Below are 17,218 nucleotides of genomic sequence, written 5' to 3'. Positions count from 1 at the left end.
GTCCCGAATACAAGGTTAGAATTGAAAAAAAATGATTCTAGTTAAAACTGTTGAACGTACCCCAATCAGCATGTTAAGCATGGTGACCCGCGTTTTTTTAAAAAGCGCCGGCCGTCCGCCAACTTTCACGTTGTATCAATGACGGTTTCCGGCGGTTAATAGCACGATTCTGCATGAAGCATGCACTTCCTGTTAACCAGGATTGAATTGAATTGAAGTTTGAAGGAGTTATTTTTACTTTTCGCGTGTTTTACTCGTAATAATCGGCGAATTTTGGAATCATGCGTAATTTGCGAGTTGTGTATAATGCTACTTATGTAATCGGTAAAAGGTAAATGCGGAAAAATTCTTTTTGAATACGAAATTTCAATTAATTCGATTTCAACTTGGGCAATTTAATTTTTCTGGTAGGCCTAAATAAAGGTACATTCTTCACCTTGCATCTAATGATAATGAATGTCAATGATGAAGTTGTTATACGGTATATATATTATATTCTGCCAAAATAACATGGTTTCACCGAGATAAGCGCCCACCACCTTTCCACCGACAAGGTCCTGGCCCTGGGCCAGGCAGGGCATACACCCAATTGGAACCTTCTTGTTGTTACGCAACAAACTCCGGGGACCCAAAAATATGGATTTTCGTACCAACCGATACTGATTGTTTAGTTTGTAGTTGTAAAGTAGACTACCCCTAAATCGATTCAGTTGGAACCTGAATTTTTTGTTACCAAATCAGGTCGTGGTTACTGGATTAGAAACTAAGTTTGTGTAGTGAATTGATAAAATTTGCCTACAAAACCCCTAGATTAATACTTTACCGAGATAAACAGTACTGATTTAGGAGGAGTCTACTGCTATTGGGAAATAAACGTGATGCGGAGACTTCTTCGAAATTTGAAATTTTTTCATTGAAAACATATCCTGGAATGACTGATCTGTAAGGGTGCATTAATTTCGTTTTCTATCAATAGTCATCTCAGTTGGAGGGTGATTGCTGCAGGATAACTTTAACATATCGAGTTTAATTCGATGGTTGTTTTTTCTAGGCTGTGTTGTCAGACACCTGCGACATTCGCCGTCTGCAACAAAATGAGACGAAATTACTGTACGATTCCAGCTCCAACACCAGAGGGCGTCGATAAAGAATACACGCCAAAAATCAAACAATTAGTCGAAGATATATCGCGTCTGACGCTGATCGAAGTGGCAGATTTTAACGAGTTACTCAAGGTTCGTGATTTCCTTCAATTCTCCGTAGTCTTGATTTTTTGTCCAGGATAATTTTTTTGGGAATATTTCGCTGAATCTTTTGAACGCATGCCTCAAATCGTTCCCAGACAAGATAGAACAGACATTTGAGCATTTATCTCTTAACTATAAGATTGAAACGGGAAGGAAGAAGGCTAATTTCAATCAGATTTATTTTCGTTTCAGAAAACATTAAATATACAGGACACTCCTATGATGTCAATGGCGATGCCTGCTGCTGCTTCTCAGGTAGATTTTAAAGAATTAAGTTATTTCAGCTGATCAGACTGTCTGATAAAGGCCTATCTGTAATTGTAATGGTTTTCACCAAAAATAAAAAGTAATTTGCCATTTAAAGTAGTACAGTCGAACCTCGTTAATACGATTGTGTTTAGGAGGAAACCCGTTTATTACGTTGATTTCCAGCATGTCTCGGCTAACATATTTCAAGCTTTGGATAATACGAAACCCATTTTTTAATACAACACTCACTTTTCCACTCAAGATTCGTATTTGCTAGGTTCCACTGTAGTTTAATTGAAAATTAACTGAAAATCATTCTGAATTTGAGAGTAATTTGATATTTTTGGGAGGAGCTTTTAAAAAGTAGAAACTGCTCTCAAATAGTAGATGCAGTCTGGTCTGTTTCAGTGGTCACTTAAAAACTGGTTTGACTTGGATCATTCGCCATCAAAGGAATCAAATTAACACCAATTTGATTGAAATAGTGATTGTAGTTAAATTTGAATTCTTCTCTAATGCAGCCTGCTGAAGAAGTCGAAGCAAAAGTGGAAAAGAGTGTATTTACGGTAAAACTAATGCAGTTCGATCCCCCGAAAAAGACGGCATTAATCAAAGAGATAAAAGCTCTAGTCGGCGGACTGAATTTAGTTCAGGTAAAAATTGGATTGTCATCCAGGCTGCGAAATTTATATACAAATCTATCCTGAAATATCAGGTCTCTCTAACAGGGTTTTTACAAATAAGGATTCAAAATTCCCTGACGGTTGAGGTACATTTCCCGGATAAAATCATAACAAACTCCCAGTGGGCGTGGTTTCTTTTCAAGAGGTTCCTCGTGCTACTCATCACCAGCAAGAACAAGATGCCAAAAATTCCCCGATTTCCAAGAAAAAAAATAGAATTCCCCTATTTTCGAATAAACCCACAATTCCTTGATTTCTCCGATCCGCAAGAACCCTGCTCGTAGTTCCAATGGTGATATTTCGATGTCTTTCAGGCTAAAAAGTTTGTCGAGTCGGCACCGCAGGTCGTGAAAGCAGATTTAAATAAAGAGGAGGCGGAAAAATTAAGAGACGCTTTAACGGCAGTGGGAGCTACGGTAGAACTAGAATAGCATCGAACGATTATTATCAATTAGAAACAAATTCGTTATTAGTTTAGGATGTGATACGTTTAGGTGGAACATATTTGCGAGACAATGAATGAAGGACTATATGTGCATTGAGCTAGTCTCGGTATTTGCCTGTAGGAATGGTAATGACACATTTTCCAATAAAATTTACTGATATTACTTCATATTATTTCTTGTTCGATCTTTACTATTTCATGATAAGGAGTTAGTCTTCAAATGTGTTTGAATTCAGACGAGTCATCCAGATCCTATAACGTTCAGAATGAGTAAGGGGAGATTCAGCTGCCAATGTCAAGTGATTTGAAATTGGACTTGTAATTAGGTCAGAGGAAACAGCATGATGTCAATGTACAATTGAATCTTGCAACAAAGAATGTGAGAGGACCAGTGAATTAGATTATAAATGTTAAGTCCAAAACCAAAATATCTTGGTTTGTTGTTCTTTAACTTCATCATTGTAATAAGCCCTCACAGTAGATGTTGCAATCATAGATATGTTTCAAATATGTCATCCAAGAAACCATCGAACAAATAACTACATTACATATAATATATTGTTTTTATTTCCACGCATGTTTAAATGCATTTACATACTAGATAGCTATTTCTACAAAAGACAAGTTGAAAAAAGTACAATACCTAGATGTGAACGTTACACATTTTATGAATTCTTGACAAAGACCAATTGCCATGTAATGCGACCCAATATTCAATACCCAATATTATATTAACACATTGAATTATTCATTTACGCAATGGAGTTAGTCAGAAGGTAAAAAAGAATAAGTAATCAAACATGTAACATATTAAACCATTAAATTTCACCACAAATACATATGATGTAGAGACAAATTAAACTCCTATGAGAAATGTGATGATGTATTTACAAAATTTGCATTCGTGCAATGACTAAAAAGAGCGGTTGGGACCATCCATTAAGTAGGTACGTATGATATGAGGAAGGTGAAAATGCATACAATTGCATACAGGGGAGGGAGGGGGTACATGGCTCAGTGTACGGTACGTACCTACCTAATCATTTTTCACTATTGACCTGTGTGTTTGTATCGTTTGTACTTGGGGGAAGTGAAAAGTAGAGTGTACAAGGGGAGGGGGTAAAAAATCGGCTACATTTGCTAACAAAATAAATGGATGGTTCCTTGGAAGCGTTTCTTGATATTGTACTTGAAAAAACCGGTTTTACTGCAGTGCAATATTTTTAATTACGAATTTTGTGTGAATCTTTTTAATATCGCTTGTACGATGAATGCGGTTCGGGTAACAGAGGAGCCATGCTGCGGTTTGATGAATACGTAGAATCGTAACGAGTCGGTGTGTCCAATAATCCGCCTTCGCGCGGCGACGGACCCAACAGACTAGGGGGCACCCCGCTAGTTCCTCGCGGTGATCTCATCAGGTTCTGCACCTGGTCCTGAAAACAAGATCAATCAATGTTCATATGGAATGAAATATCTTCAGATTCACAAAGTTTTGTTTCAGTTTTCCTGATTTTTTTCTAGATTTTTCTGATTCCTTGCGATTCCCAGGCCAGTAGCCACCCTGCCATGATTAGGGGGCTATTCTATTATGCAGTCTGGAGAAACAGGACTCTCCATCCAAAGAAACAAACGAACAAGCATCACACAGAATCTGCACTGCATGATGGAATAGGCCTGACGAGATTTTTGTGGTGAGAGTTTAGTCAATACGAGTGCTCTTAATTTTCATTCACCAGTTAGCTGGTGTATAGACCAATAAGAGTAGCTTTTACATTTTAGACTCATTTTTTATTTGATTTAACAGGAGTAAAATAAACCTCGTCACTAACCTGTATCCGAGCTGAATCGGCACCAGGATTTTTCATTGACTGGGCCACGACATTCGAAATCTTTAAAATCATTTCGGCCTCACTGGTTCCCACGTCTTGCGTCTAGAACACGAATGCGCAAACAATTTCATTTACTCTAAATACTATGAGAAATGTGCGATGCTACTTTAAAATGATCGAAATATAAACCACTTACAAATTTATCAAATGCCTGACGAAGATTGCTTTGATCGGAAGACTGAAATAAAAGAATTCATGCGACTATAAATGATCGATTTGACCAGTTATCACTTCTATTGGTAAGAGAAGATTTCATCGAAATATGACTGAAATTCTTCAATATAATTGAAGGTAAGTCCTGTTTCGGTAACAGTATTTCTATAAATAGGGTTACCACTTTCATTCATTTGACCTGTTTTTCCACCGACATGATCTACTAAGAATTTATCAATTAACAGTCAAACACATAAGAAGACAAAAACTGTTTGATTTTATGCGCGATCTAGTAATCTTTACATAATTCCACGACCCTGATTTTTAGCTTTTCTACAAAATTCCCTCACTAGTCCCTGATTTCCAGGTAAAGGGGCCCACTGATAATTTCTCGCCAAAAGTCACAAATTAGGAAAACCAGGTGCAGTTCTATTTATGAATAAAATGAAGTAAATCTATTGTGTCATAGCGCGTACACTTACATATGCATGGCTTCGTTGCCGGTCGTCGTAGCGATCATCTTGACGTCTGTCGTATCTGGCAGGTGAAGGTGAACGTCTGCTGCTGCTGCTACTGCTGTGAAATCTATTATCTATGTCGTCGTATCTGTCTCTAGTTCGACCGTGCTGCTGTTGATGATTGTCTGTACCTCCTGGACAAAAAAAACACAATTCGAGGAGCTTTAGTCCAGTGTAGAATATCATTTGACAAATTATCAGCCCAGCCACTTTTATTTGATTTGCTTTGTCCCTGAGTTTTCCCTGACATACATGTTGTTTTTCCTGACTTGATCTGCTAAGAATCGGATCAATTAACACATTGAAGTACATAGGACATTGACAGAAACTGTGAGACTGACTATGGGCGCTATCTAACTACCTCAACAAATTTCCCTGACTATTCCCTGAATCTTAGCATTTTCCTCAAAATTTCCTAATTTGTTTCAAGAAAAAGAAAATGTAGGAAAATTCCTCGACTTTTCCCTGATTTCCAGGTTAGTGGTTTTATGAATTTTTGAGTTTATTGAATGAAATTTCTGCAATGTGTACAACGTCAGTGACCAAACCAGCCTGTCCAGTACGAAGGCATTCATTACTTTCTCATTAGGGTTGAAATGTCTTTCGTTAGTAACATCAATATTTCCATTACATTTTACCTCTTGTACTGTCTGATCTTTCATTCCTGAAAAAACCAAAAACAACAACCTTGTTACTGCAGTTTTGTAACTGAAGTAAAGATGTCGGTTTACATCGGTTACTTTAGAACTTGGCTGCCTGTGGGTTCACTTACCAACTGCGGTTTTGAGGCGGGGTTTTCAACAATGGCTGAACGGATCGTTTCGGAGATGGTCCAACATCAGTATAACTACTGTAAGAGCGTTTACCACCGATAACTGAAAAACATTTCATACTTCAGCGTTTCATGAATTCCAATTTATTTAGGTGTCCATTAGGCAGTAAGCTAAGAAATGGGCATGCATTTGTTTGGCCCTGGACCCCAGGGGCCTGGGTATCTTGTATCTTATATGATACTACTGGCTTGATAGTCCACTCCCAATGCTTTGACTATAGGGAAAAAGTTATCAAAATTTTTTTCATTCTTGTTTTCTTTTTAGAACACAATTCTAAAGTCATTGGTGAGGTTCAATATTTTTTGCCACCTCCTTCTTTTGAGGCCACCGCCTCAATTTCTTTGCTCAAGTTTGGGAGCATGAATTGAAGTTCAGACTAATCTAAACAGCAAGTATCCTTCGAATTTCTCTCGTACGTACCGACATCATCGGATCTTTTCCACAATTTCGAAGTGGGCGGTATTCGTTCGACTCGTAATTTGCCGATGCCGTCTAATTTATCGACCTCTAACGACAGCTGCATCAGATGACGTATGATTTCGCTTTCGTTGCTTTTGCCGCGGAAATCGTCGTGGCTGAAATACGGTCCCAGCAAACGATGATGACGACCGTGATGCGCCACCTATATAGAGAATAGACGACATTAATTCAATCATCACTGGTCTTGTGGGTACGCGTTTAAATTCTGGTTGCGACAGATGATCAATAAGAGGACAAAACAAAATAATGATATTCATTCTATCATCAATTAAAAGGAATACAAAATTACAAAAGGAATCCATGGAACATGACAATAAGTAGAATAATGAATGGGGGCATAAACGAAAATTTAATGACAAGTAGTAATAATGATAAGGTATAATAATAGTAAGGACTGATTATGATTTTGTAACTTAACTTTAACTTACTAGATAATTAATTCTGTGATTGATACTTCTGATGTGATCGATCAAGAAGTTGGCCGTAACGTCCTCGTTACATGTTTTACACAGGTACGTAGGGGATGCGTTCGAATTCATGTACTGGAACTCAACGATGTACTGTAAACCTGTTTAAAATATACCCGATAAGCCACAAGTGAAGCTAGAGCAACATAAGACTGTATGCTGCAGTAACCTTGTTCAAGCGTCCACAAATGAAGGTTATTACCTATTTTATTCCAAATAATGAAAACACTTATTAGGAAAATCATAATTCCAACGGAAACTAATATCTGGATAAAGTGAGTTCAAAATGTTGAAATATTAATCTTTTATCTTAATCCGGATGCTTACCTAACATCGGTCGGCCTTGACATTCGAGTTTATCTTGAATTTGAGCCACTGAACCCATTTCGACCGATCGCGAAACCATCGGCATCTGTAACAACGCCTGGGTTTGTTGTTGAACGGCTTGCGCTTGTGCGGCCTGGGCCTGCGCGGCTGCCATCAACGCCAGACCCGACGCCGTCATCTGAGGAACCATCGGAATCAACGGCGACCTAACCATCGGCGTCATCGAAGGCAGATCTAACAACGACTGAGCTGTAACGAAAGAGTATTTTCAGAAACTGAATAGTCATGCAAGTGAGCGACTCAGGGGCAAACACTAGTTATTGCACTATTTGTGAACTAAGTGAAATCGAATGTCAGTTCGTAGGACCTGACCTGAAGTTTTTGGTAAAATTTGTCAAATTCCCCGAGTTTTTCCTTATTTTTTTCTAGACTTTCCTGATTCGCAGAGATTTCCAGGTCAAGGGCATCCATGATAAATATCAACAATAATCTCACCTGGACGATTATTTCTCGCGGCAGACGTGTGCGTCGTGTTTCGTTGATTTCCGCCGCGCGAACGACTGCGATCGTTTCGCGGTCGTTGACTCCTCTCCGACGACCAGCGACTTCGATTCGTATTATTATTGTTACCGGTCGCCGACCGGCCTCCTCTGCTCGACGACGAGCGATTGGTTCCCGACGAATCGCGTCTGCTGTCTCGGCGGCCTCGATTTCGATCAGCGCCGGATTTTTCTCTCGATTCTTTACTACTCGCCGGTGATCTCTCCTTCGATTCTTTACCGCTTCCGTACGACTTCTCATCTTTACCGCCTGCTGGCGATTTCTCGGCAGACGGCTTTTCCGGTGTCTCATGCTCGACTTTTAATTTCACATCTTCATCTTCATCTTTTACCAGATTCTCCTCTTCATTGTCCTCCTCAACGTCAGCTTCAATTACAACTATGTCGGTAGACTCTTTTGCAGCATCTTCTTTCTTAACTTCCTCAATCTTAACCATATCCACCACAGGCTTTTCTTCATCTTTGATCCCAATTTTGGCTTCATTCGATTTCTCAACATTCTCCTTCGACACTGGTTTCCCTTTAGGCAGAGATTTCTCCTTTGGTGAGGGCTTCTCCTTCGTGGGTGCAGCCTTCTCCTTCTTCGGTGTAGGTTTATCAGATTTGTTGTCAGAATGTTTAGATTCTTTATTTTTCGAATGAGAATCATCTTTAGACTATAACAATATAGAATTCAATAAATAAATACCATTTTATGCACGACTAATACAAGAATGAATCAGGTTGGCCACTTTCATTTGACTTGCTTTTCCCCTGACTTTTCCCTGACATGCACGTCGATTTTCCCTGACTTAATCTGTTAAGAATCCAATCAATTAAAAGAGTAAAACATGTAAGACATAGACGGAAACTGTTTGATTTTAAGGGGGATCAAGCAATCTGAACGAATTTCCGGATTTTTGGCTTTTTTTTTTACAAAATTAGCTGCCTTTTTTTTAAAGAAAATTCCAGGACTTTTCCCTGTTTCAGGTACATTGCCACCCTGTGGATAAATTTCTTACATCTCTATCTCTATGTCCTCTTGAAGTGCGTTTGCTGTTGTTCGATTCTTGACGGGTGTCTTTGCGCGTCGGATCGCTCCATTTCAACGCCACCGCCACCTCCGCTTTCAGGTAGAATCGATCGGCGTTTCGTTTAATGTAGGTTTCGATCTCTTCGGGAAACGTCATCGGTTTGCAGCCTCTGGCAACCGATGAGTTGTACAACTTAACGATGGCCTCCATTGTTGTTATACCGCGTGGGTCAAAACGTTTCTGCAAACATGAATCACGCCATTCATTTTGATTAGACAGAGTTTATAAGAACCTAAACCCACAATTTTCGATATCTTTGCCAAGGGCAGATTTAGGGGCTGGACAGGTTGGAGTTAAGAACAATTTTTCAGGGTGGCTTTTGCCGAATAAAATCCATTCCATTCTGCTAAATTACCAACAGGACTGGTTTTTAAGCACATTTTTGGTCCTGACCTCCATAAGGGAATAATAATACTGTGCCTGTAAGAAACATACCAGGAAACCCATGCGATGTCTTAAACTTCGAACATGATCCATCATTTCTTCCATCGACACATCATACAAACTGCAGATGTTGCACAAGTATTTGAATTTCGGATTCTTCAAATCCATCGCGTCGAACAATTCTCTGATTCCTCGTAGGCCTGAAATGAAAATCATGAAAATATCAATCTTACAATTTCATCGCTTATCTTTTTTGAAACTCCTACAGGGTGGCCGCTTTTATTCGAAATACTTTTTTCCTGACTTATCCCTATCTATTCTCTGACATTGTCTCCCGACTCGATCTGCTAAGAATCCAGTAAATGAACAGCGTCACATGGATGGTTTGATTACATGCATGATGTAGCAATCACAAAATAGCGTCCCGACTTTTTTCAAGAACAGAAAATTCCCTGATTTCCAGGTAAATACGCGGCAAACCTGTCCTAGTGGTATTGTTTTATACATACCCAAGACAGGATCATCTTTCTTATTAATAGCGTCGATTTCCGGTTGAATCCGAGGTTTTTGTAGGTCGACTTTTGGACCTGAAAATAAGACGACGTAAACTAATGAATATACTATCGAAAATGGTGTTCGTCAGATTTTAGCTGAAACAAACGACAAATCAGTGATTACACGATTGGAATATAAAAAGTATGTGTGAGAATCCCTTGATGATTTGTGTATGATGTCCAAGGAGGAGGGTTTCTACAGTAGTTGCTCTTCAAGTCTATTCCCGTAGAAGGCAATAGTTGCGCTCTAAAACCTATGGTTGCCTTGCAGTCATGAACTTTTTTTGATGGGACTATACCGCATTGGTTGGCAAACGCAATAGGTGGTTAGCATGACTCAGAAGTTTGTCAATTCATCGATCATCTTTTGTTGTTATGTATGGCAAGTCTCTGGCACTGGCTGAAAAACAAACTTTTGTCACTAGCAAGACCTCTACTAATGACATTTCATATATGACTAGTCCATATACAAGAGATCGTTGGTGGCAATGCTAAGAGTTCAGGAAATGAGATGTTCTTGATATTCAAATGACGTCTATCATCTATTTAGCCGCAGTAGGGGAATTTCAGGCAATCAATATTTATATTGAAACTAGTGATATAGTCCTTGGACACAGATCAAGGCAAGGCTTGTGTGTAGATGGGATCTACAACTTTGGAGATGACTTTTTGAATGACATTTTATTGATGTTGGCCTCTATGACTGACTTAAGTTTTCAATCAAAGATGTAAAGTGAAAAATTTCACGTAGTAGTGGTTTTCTTAGACTCTAGCTCGAGTTGCCGGGCTTTTGTTTAAACCATGAAACCATTGCAATTGTTGAAAAGAATTCTTGTCGATCAAATTCAATTGCATAACATAATCATCATAGATTTAATCCGTCCCTTTTAATGAAATGAAGATGAATGAAAAGCTGTTTTCAATTGTGGTTCTAATAATGAACTCATGGCCTTCCTGTTTCTGAGTGAGGACCTCCTTTAGGGTTGCTAAAAGCATGGATTTGGAGGTTTTTGCTCTGGAGGGAGGGGCAGGAGGGCCAGCAAACCTTCTTTTTGATGTTGTTCATTATCAGTCTCCCAACTATTAAGAGGTCCTCGGCAAACTTCAAACTTGCGCAATGCTTCCATCATACATAACATTGAATTATGTTAAGAGTTCCTACTTGGATAGACATGTTCATTTGAGTGAATGAGGGATTTATCTAGGTCACTGGTAGAATAATCACCCCTTCTTGTCTATACATCCTAAGAATATCTTACCAGGAACACAGTATCAGATCATGAGTTATGTATTATCTTACCGCAATGCAGTTGAAGACTCGTGCAATGAAATGGATGTTGGATGACAATAATTCAGAAAGGTGATCAGTGTTTACCGGGTCAGATGATCACCAAAAATACCTATGCAGTTGAAAGCTACCCCCTAGTGACTACGTTTGAAATATGAACATTCAACATGAGTCTTAGGCAAAAGATTGAAACCTATTGCCCAGGGCCTTATTTTAATGGCATCAATTTTTCTAACTCAACTTTCAAATACCTGTAAAAGATATTTTCTAGAGAGAAGATCATATCTCATTGGGTCTGCGTAGAAAGATCATGGAACTTTAAAAATTAGATCAAAGTGATCTATGGTCGGTACTCTGGATATACAGCGAACTGGCTTGTAACTGAAAGTTCCGTAAAACCACCCAAAAAACCATGTCTTGATTTTTCATAGCCAGTACCTGGTTTTCACCAGATTGAGATTTTGCGTAAAGCTTGTTGGCTAAGGCAAGAACGAGTCGCGCACTAAAATGTGAATCCGGGCTAAACAATTGTTTGCCCTGCCACAACTAATGGAATCATTTTTGTAGGGATTGTGAATTCTGCGAAGCGCTCATCAGCAACAAGATATTCGAAGACAAATTCAGCAAGTCTCAGCTAAAAATAACTTTGCGGCGAAAATGTGCCCACAATTTAAAGAATGTAGGCAACTATCTGATCTTTCACAGACTTTGCTTAGGCAGTATTTTCCGATGATTTGATGGGTTATGTTGATCTACTTTCGCCGTTGTAAATCGCTTTGAAGCGACCGATGGAAAAGCCGAAAATCCACGAAGTGATCGATGCTGAAGACAATTCGAACAGCAGATAGACGACTACAGATGCACACGAAATATGACGACGTCATCGGTCTTCGTGTAAGCGGTAGAGTTGACGCCACCGGTCTTCGTGTATATGTGTGAGGTACGTGTCATCGGTCTTCGTGTAGACGTCAAATCGAGCAGACGGACGAACGTACGTACACTACGAAGGAGGACACTGTCCGCGCATATGTATCTGAATAGTCTCTGATTGAACCAACGTTTGGTTCACTTACCTCCGGCTTCCATTATTGATTCGATCTAGAAAAGAAACACAAATTCGATTGTACTAAGTCATGAGTAGGTAAGAGGCGAGATCTTTTCACTAAGTGCGAGCGAGTTAGTTTACTCATCGCTTTCTGTAGTTATAGCTTTGAGCTGAAATAAAATACACGTGGGATTTTAGTGCCTCTTTTGAGATTGGTCGACAGTTGCCACCTAAGTCGGGTCGATCAGGGAAACTACCGTACTGCTCATTTTTTGGGCTTAGTATAAACGCGACATGGTGACGATTTTTTCAAGATTTATTCACTGATGTTGTTGTTTACATGTATGTGTCCGTTCGAGGCTTGGCCCCACTCTCGAGCAGTACATTACTGGAAGATCACAGGCTTCAAATGGTTTTGAGGATGTCAATCTCGCTTAAGCTGGAGGCAAATATATCAGTGAATTAAAAGGTTGAGAATAGAGTGCTACCCACGGCATAAAATCATCGCAACCATTTACCGGTTGGTTAAAATGGTACACCAGCATCAAAAGGGGTCATTTTGGCAATTTTCAGCAGGGTGATACTGTCAGTATAGACCATATGTAAAGGCACCTGTGTTTCTGGTGAGGTAATGATTACATAAAATACAATGAAAATAATTCATCAAGTACGAGGTAACTGAGTAAAATTGTTACAAAAGACTAAATACATGTATATGAGTTTTCTTCTTTGTTATTAGATTAAATGCAATCGGAAATTAACGATTCATTTTCTCTGCACAGATTTTTTAGTTTATTCTATTTACCAGTCGATGCTTCTCATTTCGTTGACAATGAGCGTCGAATCGTTCTATCGGTACGCTGTAGTTACACACCTACAAATAAAACGTCCAACATCTTTGAACATTCAAAATCAAGAAATCAAAAATTTCAGTCATTCGTTTTCGTCAAGATTGGCTAAATATTTAGATTGTATGTAAACGAAGTTTTGATCACATCGCCTAGCAGACAATGAAATATATTTTCAAAAATTTCAGCATAGTTCTCGCCATGGCTTAAAGGAACTGTATCATGAATGCTTTTGAAGTGTAACGACCTACCTCGCAGAAAGTTTCCAACTTCTTCAAATCTACAAACAGAAGATTTAATATGCATTTATTATTCTTACTACACTGAATCATCTATTTTGCGCATCAAAAATGTATTTTTGGTAAACAAAAATATACCTATTTTGCCACTTTTCGTGTCCATAAATCGTTGTTTATGAGTTTCCGAATCAATGTGTCCTTGAAACGCCTAAAAGTATGCGCCAAATATAACATAGAAGACTCTGGTACAGAAGACTCGGGACAAATTTTCACGAAATAGTTAAACTCTTAAATCGATAAATTCTTTATCTAAAATTAATTTTTGAGTTCAACCTTCATGAGAAAGTGGATCCTGCTCAAGTAGGCTCAACTGAACGTTGCAGCGTCTAAAACCAGTATTACATAAGAATGAAACGGTTTCTTTTAATGTAGCAACTTACTTCACTATTAGACGAGAAGAAATTACACAATCGACACCTTGATAAACCGGACGGTTGTTTCTCGATGAACTGATCTTCGGTCATGGCAGATAATTCATCGTCGACTCTGTAACATTAAATCCGCCTTATTCATATACTCACATTTCCGGTGAACTCAAGGCCATACCAAGTGGTACTGCCGCTATATCCATGGCCATACCACTTTATCAACTGACCACATATATTTTCAACCGAACTTCCAGCAATATCGATATTTGGCCGTACATAATAATGTAGCAACGTGTTTAAGGAGTTTACTTTCTCATATACGTAAACAAACCCAATTCCTGCATTGTGAGCCAATTTTAAATCTACACACACTGGGTGTTTGAATTCAAAATAAATATTTGCGTCAATAAGTGTGACGTGAAATAATGGCTAATTTGCTTTAACTAAGACTGGGTGGATTCCATTCAAATGGTGTTACTTTCTAACTGTGAATGATTTCTTAGTAATATTGTAGTAAGTTTATGGTTTTCCATTGAAAAAATGGGGGGGCAATTGTCCTCGATTAAACTAAAAGCGGCATAACTTTCACTTACACTTCCAGTAAATCATCACCTACTGGGATTCCATCATCATTTAATTCGCATTTTGTTTCCTCATTGTTAAAATCTTCCCCGGTATCGGCTGTTATTCCGTCGCTCGTTTCGGACAAACGACATTCCCCTACAGGTTTCGGTTTTTCGCCAGTTTCCGCTAACTCCGCCACATCTAAAATATAAAATCGGAAATAACTGTTAATGCTAATAGCTTTCAATTTTTTTGTCATATACCATATTAGGTTGAAAGAATCTATAAGAACTTATTGCAACTTTCAATAAATTAATCCTCACATTTCATAAGTAATTTTGCACTGTCTTTGGAAATTGGCAAGTAGATAATGACAGAGCTAAGGGTACTTCATATGAAAAGTCATGAAAATTGATCGAAGCGTCTTCCAAATTTTGTTTAAAAACTTCAAAAATATGTAAAAGGTGCTGATTTTGGTGAATATTAAGGGCTACCAGTTATATTAAGGGCTATCAGATTCTAACCAGGCCAGTTTTTGGGCTACAGATGTGTCTAGAGTACAACACAAATATTTAGACTTATCCATTGAAGTCACTTCAAGTGTCTTCAAAACTTCCCAAAAATAAATGGATTCCGCCTACGGATAGACAAAATGTTAACCCTATAGCCTGCTTGGAATTGAGTCCCCATTGAGCTAAAAATAAGATGACAATTTTAACAACGAACCTTCTGTATCCAACACATCATCATCTACGCCATCATCTTTAGCGTCAGTATCCGTATCCTCCAATAATTCATCCTAAAATTGAATTCGAGCAAAATTCAGAAATTCTACCTCGCAAAATGAAAGCTAAATACGGAGTTGAGAATCTGAGAAATTTCTAACAAAAAATCTTTGTAAGTTGAACAGTTTTCCAAGCCTTTCACTGCGCTGAGTAAAGAGCAATTTATTTTGTATAATATCTGGAAAAAATATCTACTCACATCAATATCATTTTTGTTTTCATCAATTTCGGTTTCATCAGATGCTAAAAAGAAAAACAATAATTTTGTTGAGATCATGTTTAAGTCAGTAAGTACCTCCATCCAGGATGCAACACAAGCACAGATCCAGGGAGGGGGTGCTAGAAAATATTATTTGTATGTTTCAGTTTTTTCAGAAACACTACATTTCGAAATATGCCCTATGTTTTCAACATACAGGTAAGATGATTAAGCAAAGCCTAAAACTGCTCAGAATGCATGAAAATTAGACTAATACCTAGATTTTCTGGGGTATGACCAGCAGAGCACCCAGCCCCCTTTGAAAACCCTAGATCCAGGTCTGCAACAAAGCATTTCAATGACCTCACTTAATTCCATGACTTGTTTGAGCACTATACTGAAACTAAATTGACATAACCTTGGCTTCTTTGAGCCTTATACTAATTAAATATCAAACCAAAATTACAATTTTGTTCAAAAATAAGCTGAAATGAAGGGTTAATTATTGATACCATTTTTAGTACAGATTATTAATTTTCGTGAATGATGAGACGGAAATCAATTACGTTGAATGATAATTATTTAATATATAAGGCGGGAGGAGCCGCTAAGAAAACAGCACGGCGCTCCCGCGAAACCGAGAGTAGAAAACCGGTGGCAAAATGTTGAAATGCGCATAAATTAAAAACGATCTCACCCGAAGTTCGACTTCTATTCCGAGATCAATCACTCTTATGTCTGTTTCTTATATCAATTAGAACGGATGTCCGATCCAACGCGAAGAATTTTAACCGATTTACGAGCACTGCCGAAACACGTTCTCTAGAGAACAAGCGCCAAGCAAAAAGATGATGGCGTCTCGCCAGATGGCGCTATGTTACGGCGCCCCTACCAAAAGTCGATTCGGGCGTTATCTGCCTAGCCAAAAGCAATATGGCTATAGTGTATTTTCCCAGGGAATGTATTCGAAGTAAATACTTACCACCATTGTCAATAATAGCGCACTCATTCTGTTCGGTCTCCTGATTCTTAGTCGAGTCAGCCTCGATAATTCTTTCAATCAACTGCGCCTTACGTCCGGTTACCGGTAAATTCATTTCAACGCATATCTCTTTTAGTTCTTGAACGGTACAATTCGCCAACTCGGCACTTTCTTTGCTCGACGACATGGTCGGTGACAAATCTGAAATTTCACAAAATCCAAAAATTTATAGTTTTGAAATAGTGAAGTGATACAAATAGGTAGCATCCCTGCTCTGTGCCGTGGGCCTATTCCGATTCATCAATTAGTTAGTGTTAATTACTACAGGCTCCTACTAACATCATCTGATAGGCCTATCCAGACATGTCTAACTGCAGTTTAGGCCACTTTCCCCACTTTCCACTGAGGAGTGAGACAAGCATTTAAACAAAGTCAAAGTAAAGAATAGTTTTATGTTAGTAGTTAGGTCAAACAGGGATAGATAAATTGCAGTCGCTCTGAAACCTTGAACAGGCATACTTTTGTATGTTTATTCCTAAATCCCCTATATGATAACCACCAAATGTGGTTAAGCCCCTTCAGCAAGCAAATAAATTATTTCATTTACGTTGAATTGACAAATGAACACCCTGCACACACAAAAACGAAACCGGTGCATTGACCGTCCTTTGGGACTTATTTTGTATCAATTGATAGTAATTAAATTATTGTACATTAAGCACCTTACAAATAAGAACTTAATAAGGGGATGCAGTCTGAAAAACGAGCTTATTTATTGGAAAATAATCAAGAAACTTACCAAAAAAAGTTGTGGACAATCGGTGTGGGCATCAGATACTTCGGGTATCGCTTCATGACATCTTTAAGAAGCGGCCTTGGCTCTAACGCTTTTGATCTGTTATTTCGTTCATCTTACAATAGGCCTAAATTTTGCTACTTTTTATGTTTATCTTTTATAACGTCAGTTGCGATTGT

At 38.5% G+C, this 17,218-nt stretch overlaps 2 protein-coding genes across 2 annotated transcripts; one reads left to right on the top strand and one right to left on the bottom strand.

The window, feature by feature from the left end:
- The first annotated feature begins 190 nt into the window (after positions 1 to 190).
- On the top strand, positions 191 to 2,778 carry LOC141903990 (large ribosomal subunit protein bL12m-like). Its single transcript, XM_074792418.1, has 5 exons — positions 191 to 331; positions 1,052 to 1,235; positions 1,440 to 1,502; positions 2,018 to 2,149; positions 2,494 to 2,778. Exons 1-5 carry the CDS (start codon positions 282 to 284, stop codon positions 2,608 to 2,610), a joined length of 546 nt encoding a protein of 181 aa, XP_074648519.1. The 5' UTR covers positions 191 to 281; the 3' UTR covers positions 2,611 to 2,778.
- A 421-nt stretch (positions 2,779 to 3,199) lies between these two features.
- Positions 3,200 to 17,065, bottom strand: LOC141903808 (uncharacterized). Its single transcript, XM_074792132.1, has 23 exons — positions 17,043 to 17,065; positions 16,244 to 16,444; positions 15,262 to 15,305; positions 15,004 to 15,076; positions 14,307 to 14,478; positions 13,726 to 13,831; positions 13,424 to 13,493; positions 13,298 to 13,326; positions 13,004 to 13,072; positions 12,227 to 12,251; positions 9,821 to 9,898; positions 9,363 to 9,511; positions 8,856 to 9,107; positions 7,790 to 8,510; positions 7,295 to 7,543; positions 6,929 to 7,068; positions 6,441 to 6,642; positions 5,960 to 6,062; positions 5,826 to 5,851; positions 5,152 to 5,321; positions 4,653 to 4,694; positions 4,457 to 4,558; positions 3,200 to 4,060 (listed from the first exon to the last, which is right to left on the bottom strand). Exons 2-23 carry the CDS (start codon positions 16,428 to 16,430, stop codon positions 3,875 to 3,877), a joined length of 3,195 nt encoding a protein of 1,064 aa, XP_074648233.1. The 5' UTR covers positions 16,431 to 16,444; positions 17,043 to 17,065; the 3' UTR covers positions 3,200 to 3,874.
- Between the last annotated feature and the right edge of the window lie 153 nt (positions 17,066 to 17,218).

The sequence above is a fragment of the Tubulanus polymorphus genome, chromosome 4, assembly GCF_964204645.1.
Source record: "Tubulanus polymorphus chromosome 4, tnTubPoly1.2, whole genome shotgun sequence".
NCBI lineage: Eukaryota > Metazoa > Nemertea > Palaeonemertea > Tubulaniformes > Tubulanidae > Tubulanus > Tubulanus polymorphus.
Note: the sequence above shows the minus strand (reverse complement) of the source record. Positions and strands in the feature narration are given on the sequence as shown.